The sequence below is a fragment of the Tinamus guttatus genome, unplaced genomic scaffold (assembly GCF_059628265.1).
Source record: "Tinamus guttatus ecotype Peru unplaced genomic scaffold, ASM5962826v1 Tinamus_guttatus_pri_ptg000023l, whole genome shotgun sequence".
Lineage (NCBI taxonomy): Eukaryota > Metazoa > Chordata > Aves > Tinamiformes > Tinamidae > Tinamus > Tinamus guttatus.
The window spans coordinates 3,677,391-3,696,914 of NW_028288557.1; the positions used below are offsets into that span (position 1 = coordinate 3,677,391).

General features: G+C 42.4%; 1 protein-coding gene across 3 annotated transcripts; it reads right to left on the reverse strand.

The window, feature by feature from the left end:
• Positions 1-842: 842 nt before the first annotated feature.
• On the reverse strand, positions 843-19,086 carry A1CF (APOBEC1 complementation factor). 3 transcript variants are annotated; one of them, XM_088525586.1, is made up of 11 exons: positions 18,822-19,086; positions 15,953-16,087; positions 15,464-15,594; positions 14,910-15,148; positions 12,485-12,649; positions 9,278-9,375; positions 8,165-8,435; positions 6,587-6,651; positions 4,225-4,361; positions 3,398-3,531; positions 843-1,083 (listed from the first exon to the last, which is right to left on the reverse strand). In XM_088525586.1, exons 1-11 carry the CDS (start codon positions 18,918-18,920, stop codon positions 932-934), a joined length of 1,626 nt encoding a protein of 541 aa, XP_088381712.1. In that variant the 5' UTR covers positions 18,921-19,086; the 3' UTR covers positions 843-931. The 3 variants fall into 3 exon arrangements, with proteins under 3 accessions (XP_088381712.1, XP_088381705.1, XP_010222943.1); XM_088525579.1 differs by having other exon boundaries at positions 6,587-6,771; XM_010224641.2 differs by having other exon boundaries at positions 6,587-6,795.
• Positions 19,087-19,524: the final 438 nt, after the last annotated feature.

Sequence of the window (19,524 nt, forward strand, 5' to 3'; positions counted from 1 at the left end):
CTCACAGGCTGTGAATGCTCCTGGTTAATAAATCTATGGGCGGGGGGTCAGATCTAGACTGAGCAATTCAATTCTTTTTTTAAGAAATTTGTAGTCATCGAACACTGCATTTCTTCTGTATCTGTAGGGCATGGTTACACTGAGGCTAATCTGATGGCTAATATATAAGGATAATTCCCTCCTTCTGTAAAGGAAAGGACGTTTGACATATCCTAAAGAAATATGAACCCAACACCAGCTACCAGCAGCCAATGCTCTGCGGAGCGAGACGACGTATGTGAGTTACCCCAGGGAGCTCTCATGGGTGTGAGTTCTTGTGGGCTAATTGTATAAGAATTGGCCATAATAAATAGTGTTTTTCTGGTCCTCAACCCTCACTGTCCTAAAAGTTTTCCTGCTTTTGACTAAAAATTGTGTGGGAGAGGAGAACGCCCCATTCTTTGTTGTTTGGTGGCAGATAGGTAGGATAGGATGTCACAAAGTGAGAAGGAAAACTCTGCTTTCTACCTGAAAAAAACAGATTTGCATTCAAGAGTGTACAACAGAGAGTGGAGAGCTGCAGGTTGCTAGAAACACTGCCTCCCTTCCAGACTGTCAAATCACAGCCTGAATGGGACCTATTCAGTTTTCAGCATGATTTGATGCTTGTAAACACACACACACAGCGGTACATATATATGTATATATCTACATATATGTACCTGAGAACCACTTATCTTCTGGGATACTATTCTGGTTTTTAGTATGAGTATCTGATTTTTACTGATTTTCTCTTTATTTTTTTCCTCTCCCTAATGTTTTGTTATGAAGCTAGCAAGCTAAAAGAATAAAACAGACTAAAATCTCTTTTTAGAAGACAGATCAGCTAAAAAATCATGAGGATTTTTCCCACCCATGCTCAATTTAAGGAGACTATGGATGCAACACAGTATTAAAATGCCCCATAGCCATCACTGCGCGTAGCTACTGCAAAGGTGGGGTAGGCTTCGTACGCAGCATAAGTGGCTAAATCCTGTCCCATTGTCATTGCTTGCTTGAGCTGGGTGGCCGTGACAGTTGCAGCTGCGTTAGCAATGGTGTATCCTGCAGGAAAAGAAAGGTGCAGAAATATAGGTCAGTGGAAAGATACTCAAAGACCACCTGAGAGTCAGTTTTTAATAGGAAGACTTGTTGACAACAAGAATAACACGTGGAATGATGAATTTGTTCATGGGTAAATGGGAATGATCTAATTTGATGGAATATCTTACACTGGACATGTTTTCCCTCCATATTTCAGGTAGCAAAACTAACAAACAGCTGCATCTGGAAAATTAATGCATTTTCTCACCTATTATTTGTTAAATATGTTACTTAAAAACTCTTTCTGGAGTATTTTTCCTCAGGCTTGGGTTATCTCTGAACTGAGAGGGTAACAATGCTGTTCTGCATAGTCTCTCCCACACGTGGCATGAGGAGGGTAAGGAAATATAAGCAGTACGGAGTAAAATCGGAGCAGGTTTCATAGACACAATGTTTGTGCAGCTGGGGAATATATACCTCTGACATCTTGCACAACCCAAGTACATACAATTCTAGACAGCCACGTTAGGAGAGAAATGCTTCCTATGCAACACTGGGGAGAAAATATTTAGTAAAATGGTATTTTTTTCCCATCCGTTTTTAATGGAAAATGTGGTTTCAACACTTTGAAATTTTCCATGGGAAAATGTTAGCTTCACTGATTTAAAATGAATCACTGGGAAAACAAACATCATTTGGGACTGGCTTATCTGAAAGCAGAATAGAGGCTGACCACAACATTTTGTTGTGAAAGACTCAGAACTGAGAGGAAGCCCAAATTTGGGAGATGTAGCTGGGGTCTCCCCCAGCATCACTGGCCCAAACTACATCTCCCAGCATCCAGCATCGCTGATCAACCAGCTAGGTGGCCAAGCATCTGGACCGACTCCACCTCAATCAGGTACAAGTGCCTCTCCTGGGGAAAAGGGAGATATGGGGCAACACAAAAAATATAGCCTTTTTTTGACATTGTCACCATGGGAAAAATAGGAGAGCTTTGCTATAACTTAACTATAATCGCTCAAAGTACCTCCTTCTCGTCTGGAAACTAAGATGCATGTCTTCCTACTGGAATTGAGAAATTGGTAATTTAATGGGCAATATTTGACACCATCGTAACAGAAACGAGCTGCTGCCTGTGTATGGCCTGAAGTGTGCTGGATCTCAGATAGCACCAAGCAAAGACTGGTGCATGTGGCAGGCAGATTTTTAATGCCTCTCTATTTGCTGAGCTTCCAAGAAACAAAAATAAGGGTGGATGAAAGCAAAAGCAGAGATGATAATGAAGCAGTAAGTGGGGGCTGGGTTCGATAGCATCTCCATTTGGTTTCCATGCTGCGGAAGCTAGCACAAGCCCAGACAAATTGATTTTTCTGTGGTTTTTGCGGACTTCTTCAGCAGGAAGCTGGATAGATTTTTTTTTTTAATACATCCCTGAAATGCTCCAAACAACTCAGTAGTACTGACTAATGCATTCCTCATGTGCAGTTTGGCATAAATTGTTCCCGCTGCAACAGAATAATCATCATGCTGGAGAGCACAGTGAAAGTAATGCCTACAAGCTGGATTTCTGCTCCCAGCTTCAGTTTTCAAGAGCTGTTTTGGGTAACTAGCTGTTCTGAGTATGAATTTCCCAACTGGAAAGATAAGCCTTGAAAAGCAGATGGGAGAAAGGTTGGATCAGAATCTGAATGTCACACTTCTGTCATTGGTTAAAAGTGTTGGTAGGAAAGGACCTGGGGATGGCAGGGGGTGTCAAGGTGACTATGACTTGATCAGCTTGTGGTAAAGAAGGCCTATACCATCCTGGACTATGCTGGCTGGAGCAAAACCAGGGAGACAGAGTTATTCCCTCCTGTATCTGATTCTAGTGTCCAGTTTGGGCTCCCACTTCAAGAAGCTTCTACAAACTCAAGGAGAGAGTCCAGGACAGGTATGTCCCTGGGGCAGATTGTCAAGCGGTGGGAGATCTCCAATCTTGGGGGCAGCCCAGACGCAACTGGACACAGCCTTGAGCAACCTGCTGTAGGTGTAACGTTGGCCCTGCTCTGAGCTGGGGTTGGACTGGAGACCCCAACCAAGGATGCCTCCAACCTGAGTTATCTTATCCTGTAAGTAGATCATAAGTGTACTGAAAAATTGTCATTATACAGACAATGAAGATCTTGTAAGCAGAATTAATGTCAGCCAAGGTAAAGACATGCAGAGATGCACACCCAGATGCATCATGCCCCCCATGCAGTGACCGTTAACTGGTGAATTCTAGACATATAGAAAAAATTCCGTAGGGAAAACCAAATTCCATGATATTCTTGCTGTACAGACCTTCACATACCTGGAAAAGCGGGTGCTGCTGGAGGCACCTCTGTCCCTTCCGTGGGAATCCCCAGTGTCTGCAGGGTATATTCTGCTGCATATGTCTTGGCTTCGTCGATATATGCACTGAGCTTGGGAGGTGTGAAGGGATGTCTGCGTATAAAGGAATATAGCAGGTTGTTTTCTGATTTTTTTTTTCTCTTTCAGGACTTTCCAGCAACGTCAGACACCACATGCCAAATGGAAATGTGAGTTTTAACTGTGTTGAAGCATGAGCAAGAATCTCCTCCTCGTTGCGGTCCAGTCTGTTTTATCAGCTCTGGTCCTTGTTTTGGGCAAAACATTCTTTCAGACCATGCTGCCAAGCTCCAAAGCACCTTCCGAGCACCACTCCCACCACTAAAAAAAAAAGCCTGATGGACCCAGAGTCTTTTGATAAACTAGACATTAGTTTATCTAACTACAGGTTAAACTACATAGCGTTTTACATCAGAAATGTTTAGGAACATGTATGGATCTTAGCAGCTTGGACACATGTGCTCATATTTTTCTTTTTCCTAAAAGAACAGGATTGGATTTGCTTTCCTACTTGAAAAAAAAAAAATCACACCTTTATCTCCTTGTTTCTGGCTTTACATGGAGTTTTTGGACCGTCAGCAACAGAAAGCCAAGCAGGGCAGGCCTTGCTGTGGGTCGTCTTTAACTTATGGCTGTTCTTCCCTCTAATAGCCTAATAGCCTAAAAATAGACACTTCTGTGGCTGTATTTTCAGAGAGATGCGAGATGAAATGACCTTTCAAAAAATATCCTAAAACCCACAAGGAGAAATATCCAACATTTACATACATAGCAGGGTTTTGGCTGGCAAGGGCGGGAATCGTGATTTTGTACAAGAACAGCTGTCTTTGGTCTTGGCCGATTGCAGAATGCAGCTGGTAAACAGGCTGTCCCCAATTATTTTTCTGGCAAATTTCTTCTAAGATCTGTAAGGGAAGGGGAAAATAAAGGGGTATTTGTGTTGGTTAATTGTCGCACAGTCGCTCTCTCACATTCTTCCTTCCCTCCAAAGGATTTTCAGAGGCGTATAGGCAGCTTCCAACCTTCAGCTAAGCCAAAGAAAAGTGGAGGTCCTAGTACTTTGGGTCACTTGGAAATATAAGATTCATCTGGACATCTCATTCCTTAAAATACCGTTTAATGCCTGAAGGCAATTTTGACCCTGATGCCTTTGTCTGTTCTGTTTTATTTTGTTATCAGCAGGATTTGCTTTGAGTTTCCACCAGCTCTATGCCCTGCTTTTTAACAGCATTAAAGCACTGTGGTTGCATTCATCTGCTGTTTGATGCCTCTCTGACTTAGTGCAAAGAAGCCTATGAACAGTCTAAAACAGTCTTTAAGAAAGGCCGTATTTCTGCCAATTAATTATACAGACTTCTACAGGCGATTTCAGCCTCTAGTTTGCAAGAGAAACACTGAACTGTTCTGCCCTCTTGTCTAAGAACAGCTTATTCGGTGCTAATTGGGAAAACATTGTCCGGAAATGCTTTTGCTTCATCTTCCTTTTTTTAACTCCCAAGGTAGCCTGTGTCCCAAACAGATCTGAATGTAGCTCAACCTTCTCATAGCTCCCTAGCAGCGATGCCTGGAGCAACTGTTTTTCCAGATAACTCCACCAAGCTTGACCTTTGAGAAGTCATTGAGAAGTCGCTGGGTTTCCCCCCAAATTTTTCACCCCAGATGCCATAACAACTTAAAGAACAGTGGCACAGGCAAGCAAATTAGCATCCAGATGCCGGAGAAATGGGGAAAAAAAAGAAAGAAAAAAAGAAAAAAACCTTCATTATCTGTTGAAACTGAAACAGCCCAGAGCAACCTGTGGTGGCTGAGATGCTGGCTCAGATCAAGGCCCCAAAGGACACCTCCAGCCTGGCTCTTTTTTGTAGCCTACTTTATCAAAATGTTTAAAAATGATTGCTTTACTATTTTTTTTATTAAATCTGCTGTTCTGACTGCATTATAAAGAGGTTGGTTTTAGAATGTTATGTCAACATTTAAGCCTTCAACAAGACAGATCTATTCGTTAGCGCTGAGAATCCTTGCTAGGCAAGGGGGACCAAATTAGGAGGGGTCCTTCAAAGGTGCTGTTGAAATGGTCTCAGGCAGGTGGACAGGGGAGCCTGACCGACCTAGTGGATGTTAACGAGGTTATCCTGTTAACACAGTTGTCCTGTTACGCAGTTCGGCACATGGTGCGGTGAACAAGGCTGTAGCTGTTTGAGAACAGTGGACATTGGACTTCTGTCTCCTGCTTAGGGTGGTCAGGAGATTACATGTGCATTTTATACTCTTTGATAACCCTATTGATTGTATCTGAAGTGTGGGAAAATGTCAATAAAATAAAATAAAAATCACCTGATCTAAGGTGCTGCAGCAACACCGTTTCACCCCTCAGCTATGCTGCTAAACTAGAGTAAAGGGTTTGTGAAGCTTTATGGGGGGAGAAAAAGTCAAATTTCTACTTTTCAAGAGTGGATGGGGGAAAAATAGGATATTTTTGTGAACATTTGGCAATTTTTGCAAACATACTATGGCAATCTAAGTGTTAACAACCAGAGACATAATTCTAACTGAAAGGTGACGTTAACTACCAATGTTACTTCGGGTGTCTCTGCAGGGGCCGAATTGCCATTAGACCCATATCCTCAAAAATGTATTTCATGTTTTTCTTCTTTATTTGTACTGCTTTGGAATGATTGTGCAGAGGCGGCAAAGCTCTGTGCACTACCATGCCAGACTCTGTTTTGGAAAATGAGTGCTTTTCTTTCTAGCAAAAGCACTATTTCTGTTTCATACACATTTATTCCTCAGCAAAAACTTATGTGATGCTCCCTATTTATCAGATCCATTTGGGGAAGGAGTTTCTTTGCTCCACAATGCTTTTAAGGAGCAGTAGTCCTAGTTAAACGGACTTCACGTCCTTGGGGATGTGTGGAAACTATACCTTGACAGTGAGCGGACACAGGCTGTTCTCCAGCTGGGCAGGTAGGTATTTTAAGATACAAGTAGGCAGACATTCCTTTAATTTTCCACATCACTCAAGATTTATGAATGGATATACTCATCAGTGCCAAATATAAGCAGCGTCTCTTTTCCCGCAAGCCCCTTAGAAGTCTGGCCAGAACGTTTAGTAGGTTCTTCATGAACGTACCTGAGGAGCAAGCTTGATCCCTTGGGGTTTTAAAGTGATGTGGTTCATCGGTGTGAGCTCCATTCCTGGCAAGAGGTCGTAGAGTTTATCCTCTCCCCTCTTTTCTCCTTTGACCTGGTATCCGCGCCCCAGGCCCGTGTAAGCCAGGTAGCCGCGACCTCCTAGTCCTCTAACTCCCGCAGCCCCTACAGGTACATTCATGTAAATTTCTAGGAATGTAAGAAGGCATTAAACCAAATCAAATCACCGGAAAAATTACCCTGATTCTTGCTGTAATGGAAAAGTTAGCCCCACTCACTGATTTAGGGGGAAGAAGATGGGCAAGGAGGGTCAGCCGCCTTGAGGTCACCATGCTCCCATTTGTAATTTCAGTTTCCTGAGGAAATCAGAGTTTATGCTTATGGGAAAAAAGGTCATTTTTTTTTCATGTTATGTTTCCATTTTGATTTTCAAGAGCACTACTTGGAGCTCAAGGAGACCATGGAGCAAGAGAGGAGGGGTGGGTTATCACATGTGCTACATGAGGTAGCCTCATCCATGCATGCAAAACCATGATGGGCAGCAAGGCAAATTTCTGCTCTCCAGTGTCCTCCCTTCTTTGGGAAGGAGTAAAAATTAGTTGACCTGGTCTTTATCAGCCTTTCTGAGGTACGAGACAGGATTTGGTGTCTGCTGCAGGACCTGGCCATAGGCTGGGGACACAAGTTCTCTTTACAGAAGGCATCAGCTTTGGAAGGAACCTTGGGAAGAGACTGCTTTTTGATAAGCCCCAAATTTACTTCCACACAGACTTAACAGTGGGGCATTTGAGTGTGGGGATATGATTTGGTTGCAGGTGCAAACACCCAGGATCCAAGATGGTCTCAGTAACCTGCAGAAATACTACATACTTTATATATATATATATATTGCTTATTATTCCATTATTTACTCTGGAGAGAGAGTGATTGGAAAGCTGTTTTGAGCGAACTGCCCAGTGTGTTCGAGGGACATAGTTATTTTTCCATGTCCTGCTTGGCATGCTGGAAGGTCTCTGTGTTTTTGGACAGGGCAAAATGCAAAAAAAAATTGTCTTTTTTTTTGTCCTGTTCTTGAAGGGATCCAAAGCCCAGCGCAACAATGACTAACAGTAAGTTGGATGGTATCAAGTGGGCTTCACTGTTGACTTGAGACAGTAGTGGCTGGAGGGATGGGAAGCTGAAGAGCTTGGGAGCACCATCAAGCTCTTGTAACTTCCAGAGATGAATCCCAGAAGGATGTAGAGCACTGAGGGCTGCTGGTGTTTGGTGATGGGAACATGAGACAATGTTTGCATAACAACCCCCACCCTTAAGGAAACACGAGAAACTAAAGTTTGCAGTCACTCTCTGAGGAGGGTGACTCAGAAGAGGTGGCTGACAGTGCCATGCCCCAGCTGCTCTTTTTAAGAAAGCATTAGCACCAACTGCAATGTTATGGATGGATACACTGATAAAATGCCAGGGATTATTTCACACACTTTTGCCCTCAGAAGGAGTGAGGAAGCAGTCATCTACAGTGCAAGGAGGTTCATTTTGATACTGCCGTGACTAGAGTTACCTCGAATGGATGGGGGTCGGATAATGCTCCTGTTGGTTAACCCCTTGGCAGCAGGGAAATGAAGGTTGGGGATAGCTGCGTAGGCTTGGGGTGCGTAGAAGACGGGAGCACCGAGGTAAGTGGTGGCAGGGTCATACACGTGTCCAAAGGCATAGGTGTATTCTCCTTGCAACATGGTGCCTCGTCCCCCGGTGCCCCGGGTGTATCTGACGTAGCTGTCTTTGTCAACGGGTTTGGCTAACGTCACTTCAATGGGGGACCCATCTAGCACCTTCATGCCAGTTTGGCGGGGAGAGGAGATGAGAGAGAAGCACAAATGTGAGGAGAGCTCCTAAAATGCGCATGGATCATCCTGCCAAGGGAAAGAGCTTCCCTTCGTAGTTTGTTAACTGGATGGAGAAAATTACTCTCAAAAAAGGCCAAAATCTACATCCACTGCCTCAGGGAAGGTTTAGCATGCTGAAAGCATTGGGATCTGAAACCAGTCAGGGAGAGCCTAGTTAACCTAGCTGGTCTTTGGAAAGACCTCACTTTCCTACCAAGCAGCCTAGAAATCTGTGAGATTACATATTCTTCTACATCAGCCAGCACTGGCACTAAAAATAGGGGCAGGACTAACACCTCTTTGGGAAACGCTCTTGCCTTGTAGCTCTGTGAATTACATGAAGGGCAAGGAATGGTAAATATAGCAACCTCCTTGCAAGATCTGCATCTGGATTTGGACCAGATGCTTTGGGTTGACCTTGCTCATCCCTGTTTACCATTCACATGCTTCCCCATAAACATTTTTGCTGGCAGACACCACACAAGCATGAGTGTACATGAGCCAAGGGAACACACAGCCCCACATTTTCTGCTCCTTGTTTCAGTGTTGTTGAGTTGCTTTTTGAGTGGTGAACTGATATCCCATTTGGGCAAAACATTTAGCAAGTAGCCAGAAGCCAAAAACCAACAGTCTGCGAATACCTCACTAGCTGAAAACTGAATTCGGGAATATAAAGCAGAGAATAGCGCCAACACCTCCAGGATGGTTTTTAAGTATTAAGCCACCCAATGTTATTTCAGTAGCCTGCTGCATACAGGCCCTGTGATTTAGATTTATACTAGCTTTACCTTCCCATTCAACGCTTTCATTGCTTCCACCGCGTCTTCTCTTTTATGGAAGTGCACGAAGGCATAGTCTCTAATTTTCTTTACTCTCTCCACTGCACCTACAGAAAAGGTTGGAGTATTAGTTTGAAGGTGGGTCAGGCAGCAAAACCCCATGACAAAGGAGCAAACTGTGTTGTGTTGTGAGCCTTGAAGAGCAAAGGGCAAGAAGAGAAGCGCCCTCTTCTCTCTCTAGATGTATATGCATCGCAGAAAAGGAAATACAGTGGTTGTAGGATTTGGAGTAAGACTAGAAATATTTGGGAGTTCTTCTTCACATCCGTCTACTATAGCTTTCCATTCCCCTTGTCAACTCCTCTTCTGTTTCGTGGAGCTGTGATACTCAGTGGCAATATGAACAAGTGGAGCTGGGCTCCAAAATGACCACGTGAGCTTCTGTTCTCTGTGGTGATAAGCTGTAGACCCCGCATATTAATTTTCTTCTCTAGTATTTCACCTTTCCCACTCCTCTTGGCTGGGAAGCACATTGCTAACCACTGAGACTTCTAACATCTTCAGACACATTCCTTAAAAATACGGGATTTAATACTTAAAAATACTGAATTACTCTTCTGTTGGTCTCTCCCCCCTTTACAGCTGAACAGGCAACTTCTCCTACTGCTGCAAAAAGTACTTACTCAATCAACTACAAAAGAAAAAAAAATGGTGTTAAGAGGGAGTCATTAGGAGCTCCGGGGTTGAAAATGAAGTCTATCCCAGCCTATAACCTAAACTTGAATGTCTGCAAATGATCCTGCAATAGTAAGCAGCACTTTGTTTCCTAGGGGGACGAGAGGGAGATTTTCTAAGCCGCAAGTTCTGGGAGTTAGGCGCCAATCTCTTGTTTACAAGTCAAGGTTTTAATGAACCCTCTGCGCCTTGGAAGTCCCTTCCTGTGTTATTAATTCTTGCTCGCGTCCCGATCTTGCTCTCATTTGTGCCTCTACTAGAATAAAGCAATGCACTATACTCTCTCAGGTCATCTCCATGGAGAAACTACTTGTGTGGCATTTCTGGGGAGGGATATTGTCCTCCCCAGATACATCTGGAGAGCACAACCTTTCTGCTATCGGAGCAGAGCATGTACTGGCTAAGATTACAGGAGACGTCTTTCAAGGTCTTGCTCGTCTTTGATGCTCTCTTGGCCAGGCATGAGCATTACACCAAGATCTCTAGGGTACCAGGGTAGTTTTGCTCCTGCTGCCCAAAGTGATACGTGAATCTGCAGAAGTCATCTGAGGAGGAGAGAAGCAGTGTCAAACTTGGCACCAGCTCTTGTAGAGGATCTCACTTCTTTGTGCTATAGATAGACACAGGGTGCATAAATGGTGCTCCTACCAGTGCACTTGTGGAACTGGTGATTTGAAATCCACTGTGGCTGTTGTTCCGTCATGGGCACCTCTAGATTTTAACTCTTACTTGGATATTTTTTTTAGTGGATGATTTGCTATTGTCAAAATGTTTTCTAAATTCACAGGATCAAATGTATGCCTGAGGCAAAAACATGGCACAAAGAGCAATGCAGATAATTAAGGGAAGACGTGGATCATTTCAGATCTTTGCTGACATTTTTGATTGTAATCTCGCTATAAATTATGTTGCATTTGTTCTCCCAAAAGTGTGGCTTTTGCTTGCAGTGTGCATGTTTTTTAGTGTCGTTCCATTCTTCAAAGCGTGTGAGAGCTCTAAAAAATCCACAATAAATAAAGCTGTCTAGAAAAAAACACAAATAAAAAGAGAGAGATTGCAAATGCCAGCATGAGATTGAAGGCCTCTGTCAGAAGTAAAATGATAAAGTGGCAAAAGGGGAAATTGAAGATGACGTAGTTTGAAATCTTCCACTGTTGTGCTAGAAAACTTTTTTTTTTTTCTTTTTTTTAAGGAGCAAACCAAATGAGTGTTACAAAAACTTCATACGGATTTCAAATGCATTTCCAGGGAGGGGAAGCAGTTCAATGTTCAGGAACAAAACTAAATAAATAAAGGAAGAAGCAGTGAATAGAGTGGGACGCAACATATTTAACTGAGGGGTAAAATGTGATTGCTGACAGATTGAGAGTTGCTACAAGTATCAGATGATAATGTTAGAGGGATAAAAAATGACTTTAAAAGAGATTTCCAACAGATCTATGCATTGTAATCTCCTGAAAAAAAAATGTGTGGAGTAGAAATGAAAAGTTAGTGATGGAAAAATGAAGCTCTGTAGTGTTTTTTAAAGAGCTAATTGAAGGAAGCTAATAGAAATGAGATGAAAGATGATTTCACTTTGCCAAGCAGTTACAAATGCCTAACGGATGGTGTGGCTTGGAGAGCTGCAGAAACGCATTATTTTTATTCTGTTGTTTTTGGTTGAATTTTCTAAAGCCTAATCAACTCAGAAGTGAAAACTCCTTTGAAAGCTAGTGGGATTTTTATTTCCAAGCAAACCTACTTGCTTTTTGAAAATCTCCCACTAAGTGCATGTGGTATACGCCACAAGGGAATATTATCTTGTTCTGTATTAAATGATAAGCTTTTGTTATTCACATATTGACAGTAGAGCTTTTTATTTTTGGTAGAAAAATGATAGAAGTTGATGGATAGATAGATTAGATAAAAGAAAAATGTAAAAATAAAATAAAATAAAAAGAAACAACTGAACAACAACCAAACAAAAAACACCCAGGTGTTATCTTGGTTTCTTTTGCTTGTTCATTTTATGGTGCATATTTTATTTTATTTTATTTTCTTCGAATATGCTTTATAAGGTCTCTCTAAGGAAATTAAATTCTTCTCAGGAGCAAAATGAAGGCATTTGGAGAAAACAAATGCCCACATCAAGTGGCTGTTTCACAAGCTCCAAAGCTTTTTTTAAGAAAGGCACAAATACCCAGACCAGCTCCTTTTTATGATAGAGGCCTCCCCGTGCAGCATTTTGGAACTCTTCCAGCCATCTAGAAAAGGTTAGTAGTGCTGCTAATTAGGAATTAAGCAGATAGAGGGATGATGGGATGGGCATGTAGGATGGGAGCAATCACTTTAATGACAACTTTTGTGGCATTCCACTGGAACATTTTTAGGCAGAAAAGCTGTTATTTTTGTCTCTTGCATTTGGCATTTTACCAATGAAGAAAGATTTCCATGTGCAGTAGGAATACTTCTTTTGGAGCTACCATGCCGATGGGCTCCTACCTTGTTTGATGTTGTTGAATTCCTTTTCAATGGTCTCTTCAGTGGTTGATAGCATGAGGTTCCTCACATAGAGAATCTTTACTGATGACATGGTGTCCTCATCCACCTCAACTTCCGGCTCTGCCCAGTCAACAGCAATTGGGTGTCCCCATAACTGGATCCTACCTTTAAAGGCAATGACATCATCAGTGTCAAACATACTTGCATTCTTTCTTCCTCTGCTCAGAGTCTATTTTATATAGGTTATGGACAGGCTATGATACTAGAGCAGTAGAATAGATCAGTTCTACAAAAGGGACCCAAAGAAAGCTGTCTTAGTTAATGTATTTCCAAAAGTAGATGGTCACACTTTGATTTTGCTCAAGCTAATACCTTAGATGCCTGCATAAAAGCAGGGTGCAGAAAGAAAAGAGAGAAAATAAGGCATGATTCACAGATGTTTGCATTCCCTGCAGTGCTCTGTAGAGGGGAATACTTTAATGAACTTAGTACAAATTCTTGTAAATGTTTTATTCCCTCAATAACTGGAAACGGACCCAGCAGTTTCAGCTGGACAAAGTGAGGTAAAGATTCATCTGTGTGGAATGACATAGCCGTACCTGGATAAATGTGCAATGGAAAGTAAGGAATAAAGGAACAAAATGTGATGAGGCATATCATTGGTGTCAGTTTGGAGGGAAGCCTCCAAAGGCATATGGCCTCTGCATACAGTGGATTGAGGTGTTGAGCAGCGGGGAATAAGAATAGTAAAGAAAAAGTAGTTAAAAGTGATATTGTGGTCAGATTATCCTACTGGGATCCATAGTGCTTTGCATGTAGTCGATTAATCCATTAGGGAATTATTTCAGTGATTTCAATATATGAAATGAAGACTGACTGCCAAGAACTTGTCTCAAAGCTGGGCAAATTGCAGCAATGAGAGTAAGAAGGAGAGTAGGGCAGAGGTATCTCTATCTAGTGATTTTTTTCATCTTCTGTCTTCTCCAGATGACAAGATGACGTCTTCCTGTTTTTCTTCCTTATCCCCTTCGGCACATCTTGCAGGGAGATTTTCCTCCCCCTTCCCTTTAAGAGCAGCTGAAGTCTGGTCATCCATGAATACCTGGAGACCTGCATTTCATGTGCTCCTGTTTTGCTTTTGCCCAGTGTTATCAGCAGATGGATTTTTTTTTCCCTATTTTAATAAGCCTGGCAGATAGTGTTTTGGAAGTGCAGCATGGATGACTTTCTCTCTAAGCACTATAGAAATTCCACAAACTGTGTCCTGAGTTGTCCCTAAATTGGAAGTCTTGAGCACATCTGCTCAGGGCTACGTGTTCTTTCCCATCTGTATCACTCTCTTTGCTCAGGGTTTTAAGTTAAATCTCAAAGCTACCAGTCTGAGCTACATTTATTCCTGCTCTGTTCCTTTATTCTTGCTATGCAAGCCATGAAAAAGATATGCTGGGAGCTGCTAAGCTGATTCAAAATGCAGAAGTTGCAGAATAAAAGGAAAACCAGTCAACATAAAATATCCCACAGTGGCCAAGCATATGCAGATGTGTATCAGTTATTAAAGTCATGCATGTTTGCAGCGATAAGTAAAAGGCATTTAAAGGACTCAATTTTTCAAGGGCAGCCATATAGAAAGAGTCAAAGTAGTTATGTGGGATGATGCATAATGAGCAAATCTCAAAACCGAAGGTCGACTGAGTTCTTGCACTGGAAAGTGAGCTGAGTTCAGTAAAGCAATCAGTTGAGCACAAGAAAGTACAAGAAAAATGGTGAAATCACTCCAAATGCACTTAGTGGTAAGTGACTCTCTCATCTAATACCTATTAAACTTCTGCCACTTTGTAATGGCCCTTTAGCACCATTCCCCAGTACTAAGTGACATAGACTCATTCTTTATATTATTTAAATCCTAGTGCAATTCCTCTTCTAGAAGACTTCTCCCTACATGGAAATTATCACTTTTCAGGAGAGTCCTCAGCTAATCCTTGAGGCTGAACATGTTCCTAAACGCTTTCCTGAGTGATGCTCTCCAGTTGGCTATATATAAGGCTATATTTTATTTATAACCCAGAATAGCCATAGGATAATATAAGTCCTAGAGCAGAGCTGTACAGACATATATAGCTAGATCCATCTCACTGTATTTTTAATAAATTCCTCCTCCTTGAAGAAGTGTGTGGATAATGAGCATGGTGATAAATCAGGATCTGCAGAGGATTGCCTATCCCATGTCCTAGAGTCATGGCATGTCCACCAGGCAGCCTGCTGTATCGGGGTCACTTCAAGCATATTGCTAGTGACTGAGAGAAAGCCCAGCACCGTTGCCTCCTTGGGAATACGGTTCCTCTTGGGACTTCCATCACATCACAAGCTGTAAGTTTGTGGCTGGAAAGGCGAAGCCATCCCAAACACCCCAGGTCTCCTTACTCACCTGGTAACAGTTTTCTCCTGGCCATCGCTGCTGCCCGATGACTTTCATACTCCACAAAAGCAAAGCCCCGGTTTTTTGTCTTATCGGCTGCACTAGGGTACACGATGACATCCACCACGCCATCTGTGACTTTCTTCATTTCTGCTAAGATTTCCTCCCTCTTCTTTGTTTTGGGTATCCCCCCCACAAACAGACGGCAGTTGTCCACGCTGGCACAGACCCCAAGGAGACGCCCATTCCTGCATATAAACAACATTTCTGGTTGTTTGTCTCAAAAACACATGTTTAAACACAACACCCCTACTCCAATAATAAACATTGATTGGGACATTCAGGTCATGCCTACAGCCTCTGATCCTAGCCATAATTCCATACTTAGTAGTTTGGAATAACACAATGATTGCACAGAGAGACAAGGAGTGATTTGCTTTTCGATTTTGAGTATCTAAATAACCTTCCTCTACATAACAGGGGAAATTATGGGGTGTATAAAAAACACAGATTAATGTATTATATTAACTTAAAGTTGGTGGGAAGCTCTTTGCCATGCTTACCTGATTTCGTAATTATTGAGTTGTTTTATTGCATTCTTTGCCTCCTGTTTATTAGAGAAGGTTACAAAGGCGTAGCCTCTATTATTGCCATTAAAATCCATCATCATTCTCATTTCATAAATTTTGCCAATCTGTAAACAAAATGAAAAGTTGTTCTAAAGTTTTTCAACAAGGTGGGAGGTATTTAAACAAGATTGGGTTCTTCCTTGACTACACGACGCCAGGATTTCTAATCTCACTGACCTAAAACCACATCAGGGCTCAGAGCCAAGATGAATGGTTTCCTGTAGGGAACTTGAAGCCTGCTGGGTGGATAAGAGGAAGGGGCTGTCACCAAACCAAAGGTAGTTTTGTACCAGCTGAGGAAAGAACTAAGGTTTCAGTAGATAGTTTTCCTAGTCTGGGCCAAATCACTTCCAATTCAAACTGGAAATGTAGCATTGATCAGTAGTATTCTCTGCAAAATGACTGCCAGCCATAAAGACTTACTTTTTCACACAATGGTATAAGCTCATCTTCAAAGAGGTCTCGGGGCAGTTTACCAATGAAGATCTCACAACCCCTTTCTGGTGGAGGGCCATCCCAACCAGGTGGTGGACCTCCATATTTTCTTTGCCCATTTTCCTGTTGTGGAGAAAAATAAAAGGATGGCTTAAAAGATGCAGATTTTAAATGTGGATGAAATTCTCCTCTGGGCAAGGAACCCCGGCTTTTGTCCAACATGACATGACATAATAGACATACACCACTACCAGGGTGCTACCAGGCAAAGCTCTCTCTTTTCCCATAAGGAATAACACTGTACAAACTCAATAGATGATACAGTGTGCGCTGGTTTCCCCATTGATGTATCTGTGCTGAAAAACCTCAACATCCCTTTCCATAGGAGTGGCGATGCACTGAAAAGGCGTTGATTTGTAGCTAGATGAGTTGCACTAAGGAACATGCCTCCATGAATTGAACAGGATGCTGTTTCAGCAACCTCATTTTTCTTCAAATGTATAAAATGGAGATACTGAAATACCTCTTTGAAAAATGGAGGTGGTGTTGGCTATGGAAAGTGAACCCTTGTGGAATGTGAATGAGTTTGGGAGCATGTAACATGGCAAAATGTACACATTGGATTCTTCATCCAACATTGATTAGCAATGGCACATCTCACAAGCTAGTAATTGGCAAAGAGCTTCCTTCTGTATAGACCACAGAAAAGATACTGGAAGAGTCATGCTTAAAATCAGAAAGGCTTTGTAAAGGGGGAAGGCATTGGGACTTCAGGCAGAGCTAACACAGAGAAAACATTCAGGATGCAGGTTGCAAGGGAAGAAATTAGGGGGGAGATGTGGAGAGAATGATGCGTGGAAAGGCAGTGAAAATGGATAGGCATTGCCTTGCAGACCTGCCAGGGAGCCCGAGACATCATCAATAGTAAGTTATCCTGGAAAACAGAGCAGGCATCTCACCACACATGGAAAAGGATGTTTTCACCGATAATTGGACTTAGCAAAGAGACAGCAACATCTGGCCCAAAGCCTGGTGAGGACTTAGGCCTGGGGATTATCATGGAGGGATGGTGCAAGGGAAGAAGTAGTAGAGTTGGGCTGACTTGAGCTGAATGTCTGAATGACTTAAGCCTATAGCACAGGCAGAGCCTTGCAGGAAACTAAGATTAAAGCAAGAGCACATTCAATTTTCTTAAGCCTACATTTGCCCCTGAGTTATCCATGCTTTCAGGGTATGTTGGGATCAGGAGTGGTGTGATGATTTTCTGGCTGCCGCAGGAATTGCCCAGATGTCTTTCAATCCATCTGATAGGTGAAGACCAAATGTCATCATTGTATCACATGCTGCTCCAATCAACTGTGACCTTCATTGGCACGTCATGTAGAAGAAGCAGCGGACTATTGAAAGAAATGCTGACTGCACCTTTAATGGGTGGAAAAGAGGTAGGGAGATTTATCATCTCACTTGCAGACCAAGTGAGAGAAAATCAATCAGTTGTTTGTTTGTTTTTTTCATCCTGTCAATGTATGTTGGAGCTGGTGCATGCAAAGACAGCAAAAAGTAAAACCCTTCTTTCTCTCTGCAGTGGCTTCATATGTGGCCTGAAGGCAGCACCTAAATGGTCTGGGGGGAGGGAAGGAGGATCAGCATTGTTCCCTTCACCAAGACCAGCAACCCTGGTACACATTAAGAACAAGGAAGTGTTTGGCTCAGTGGCAAGTAGGCAGGGAAAAAAAAAAAGTGTGAAGAAATGGAAAAGAGAAGTGAAGAGGACAAAAGAGAAAAAGGTAAATTGGAAAGAAAGGGAATAGGTGGAGAGAAAGAAGACTGTGGGAAAATCTGTGACAGGAAAATGAGCTATTGCCAGATGTAGATGTCACTCAAAAATGTAAGATAAAGAACACTCCAGCTTTTTATCTTCTTCTTTATCTACCTCTTCCCAGCATGAGACATGGAGAAACTGCATCAACTCCTGTGTAAAGAATGGCAGAAAGGGTCTCAAAGGCCACAAGCCCAGCCAATGGACTAGTTCTGGTTGTGAACACAAGTTGAAGGATTGCTTGAAAATACTTCCCCCCCACCACCAAGACTCAGTTTTTTGCTTTGGGCTGTTGTGCCCTCTAGTGCCACATAAAGAAAGGCAAAGTTCAAGACCTTCCTAAAATTCACTGTTTTCAGTCACTGCTGCTTAGAGAATGCAAGGCTGGTCATACTGTTGCCCAGTGTTTTTGAAAAATTAACTTGTTTTGGCTGTGCTTAGCTAAGGAAGACCTGCTGAGCCGACCTAGAGGGATGTTCCTCTTCTCCATTTGCCCTGACCAGAGGAGGCTTTCTGCTCAGAGATCTTGAAGCCCAGCCTGGGAGATAACTTCTGGCCATTGGGCGGGTTGTGTACCTATCTCACGTGGATTTGTTGTGTTTGCAGGATGAAATGCAGACCTGGTGATCATGCATCAAGCTTCTTATGGCCAACACTGGACCTAAGCTTATCATAAACCCTGATGTGGTTAAGGAGCTTTCTCTGCTACTCTATTGCCGCAGTCAGACTTACACATAGCAATTCCAACCCTTCCCAAGATTAAGCTGTGCTCAGTTTTCATTCCTGCTTATCACAACGGCGTCGACCAAAGGATTCCTGGAGGAATACCATCTGCTTTACAAAAGAGAGCATCTATAAAACATTCTTATGCCATACATGTAGTGGAGAGAAAGATAGGAGAATCAGTGAGAAGCAAAGCTTCACACTTAGAAGTTTGCTGCTCCCGATGCAATGTATTGATTCAAGACGAAAGCAGACACCGTACAAAAGCAAAAAAAAAAAAAAAAAAAAAAAAAGGACGTGACTCTGAGTTCCTACCTGGATCAAATTATATCCTGTTCGCTGAATTAATGCACGGAGGGCAGCTTCTTTCTGTTTGCCGGTCAATCCATCCCCGGATTTGTGATTTGATTCCATTGTGAGTGATTATCAGCAAAAAATCAGGTTAATTAGGGGTGCTCACTGCAATCAGATTTAAGATAAATTAAATAAATTAATACAGCTAGGAGGAGAAAGTCCACCCTCCTGAGAAAGTTAACTGGATCACTCTTCCTAAATCAGCAATGCTGAGATTAAAAAAAAAAAAAAAAAAAAAACTTAAAAAAAAAACAGACTGTGGAGAATTATTCCCCTTTTACATGTTGCATGAAAATAAATAGCATTTAAGCCTCCAGTTCAGTTTTGGACAGTACACTAGTGCGACGCAGGGGAATATCGTAACAAGTTTGTGTTTGTTTCCGAGGAGGGAGACGCGTGCAAGAGACCTAATCCTGCACCAGCTACATGAGGCTGGAGTCCTCCATGCCATGGCATCCTGCTGCTGCTGGGTAGGGAATCTGACATGGACTGCAAAGGGCACTTCAGAAGAGTTTTGGTCCGTTTCCAAAAACCAAGAACATGGAGGAACTTCAGTTCTGTACCGACAGTCAAGGTTGGCATAGTCTTCGGTTCAGTTCTTTTGATTCAGAGCTGTAGTTTTAGGTCATATTAAATTAGAGAACTTTTGGTTTTGGACTGAAGA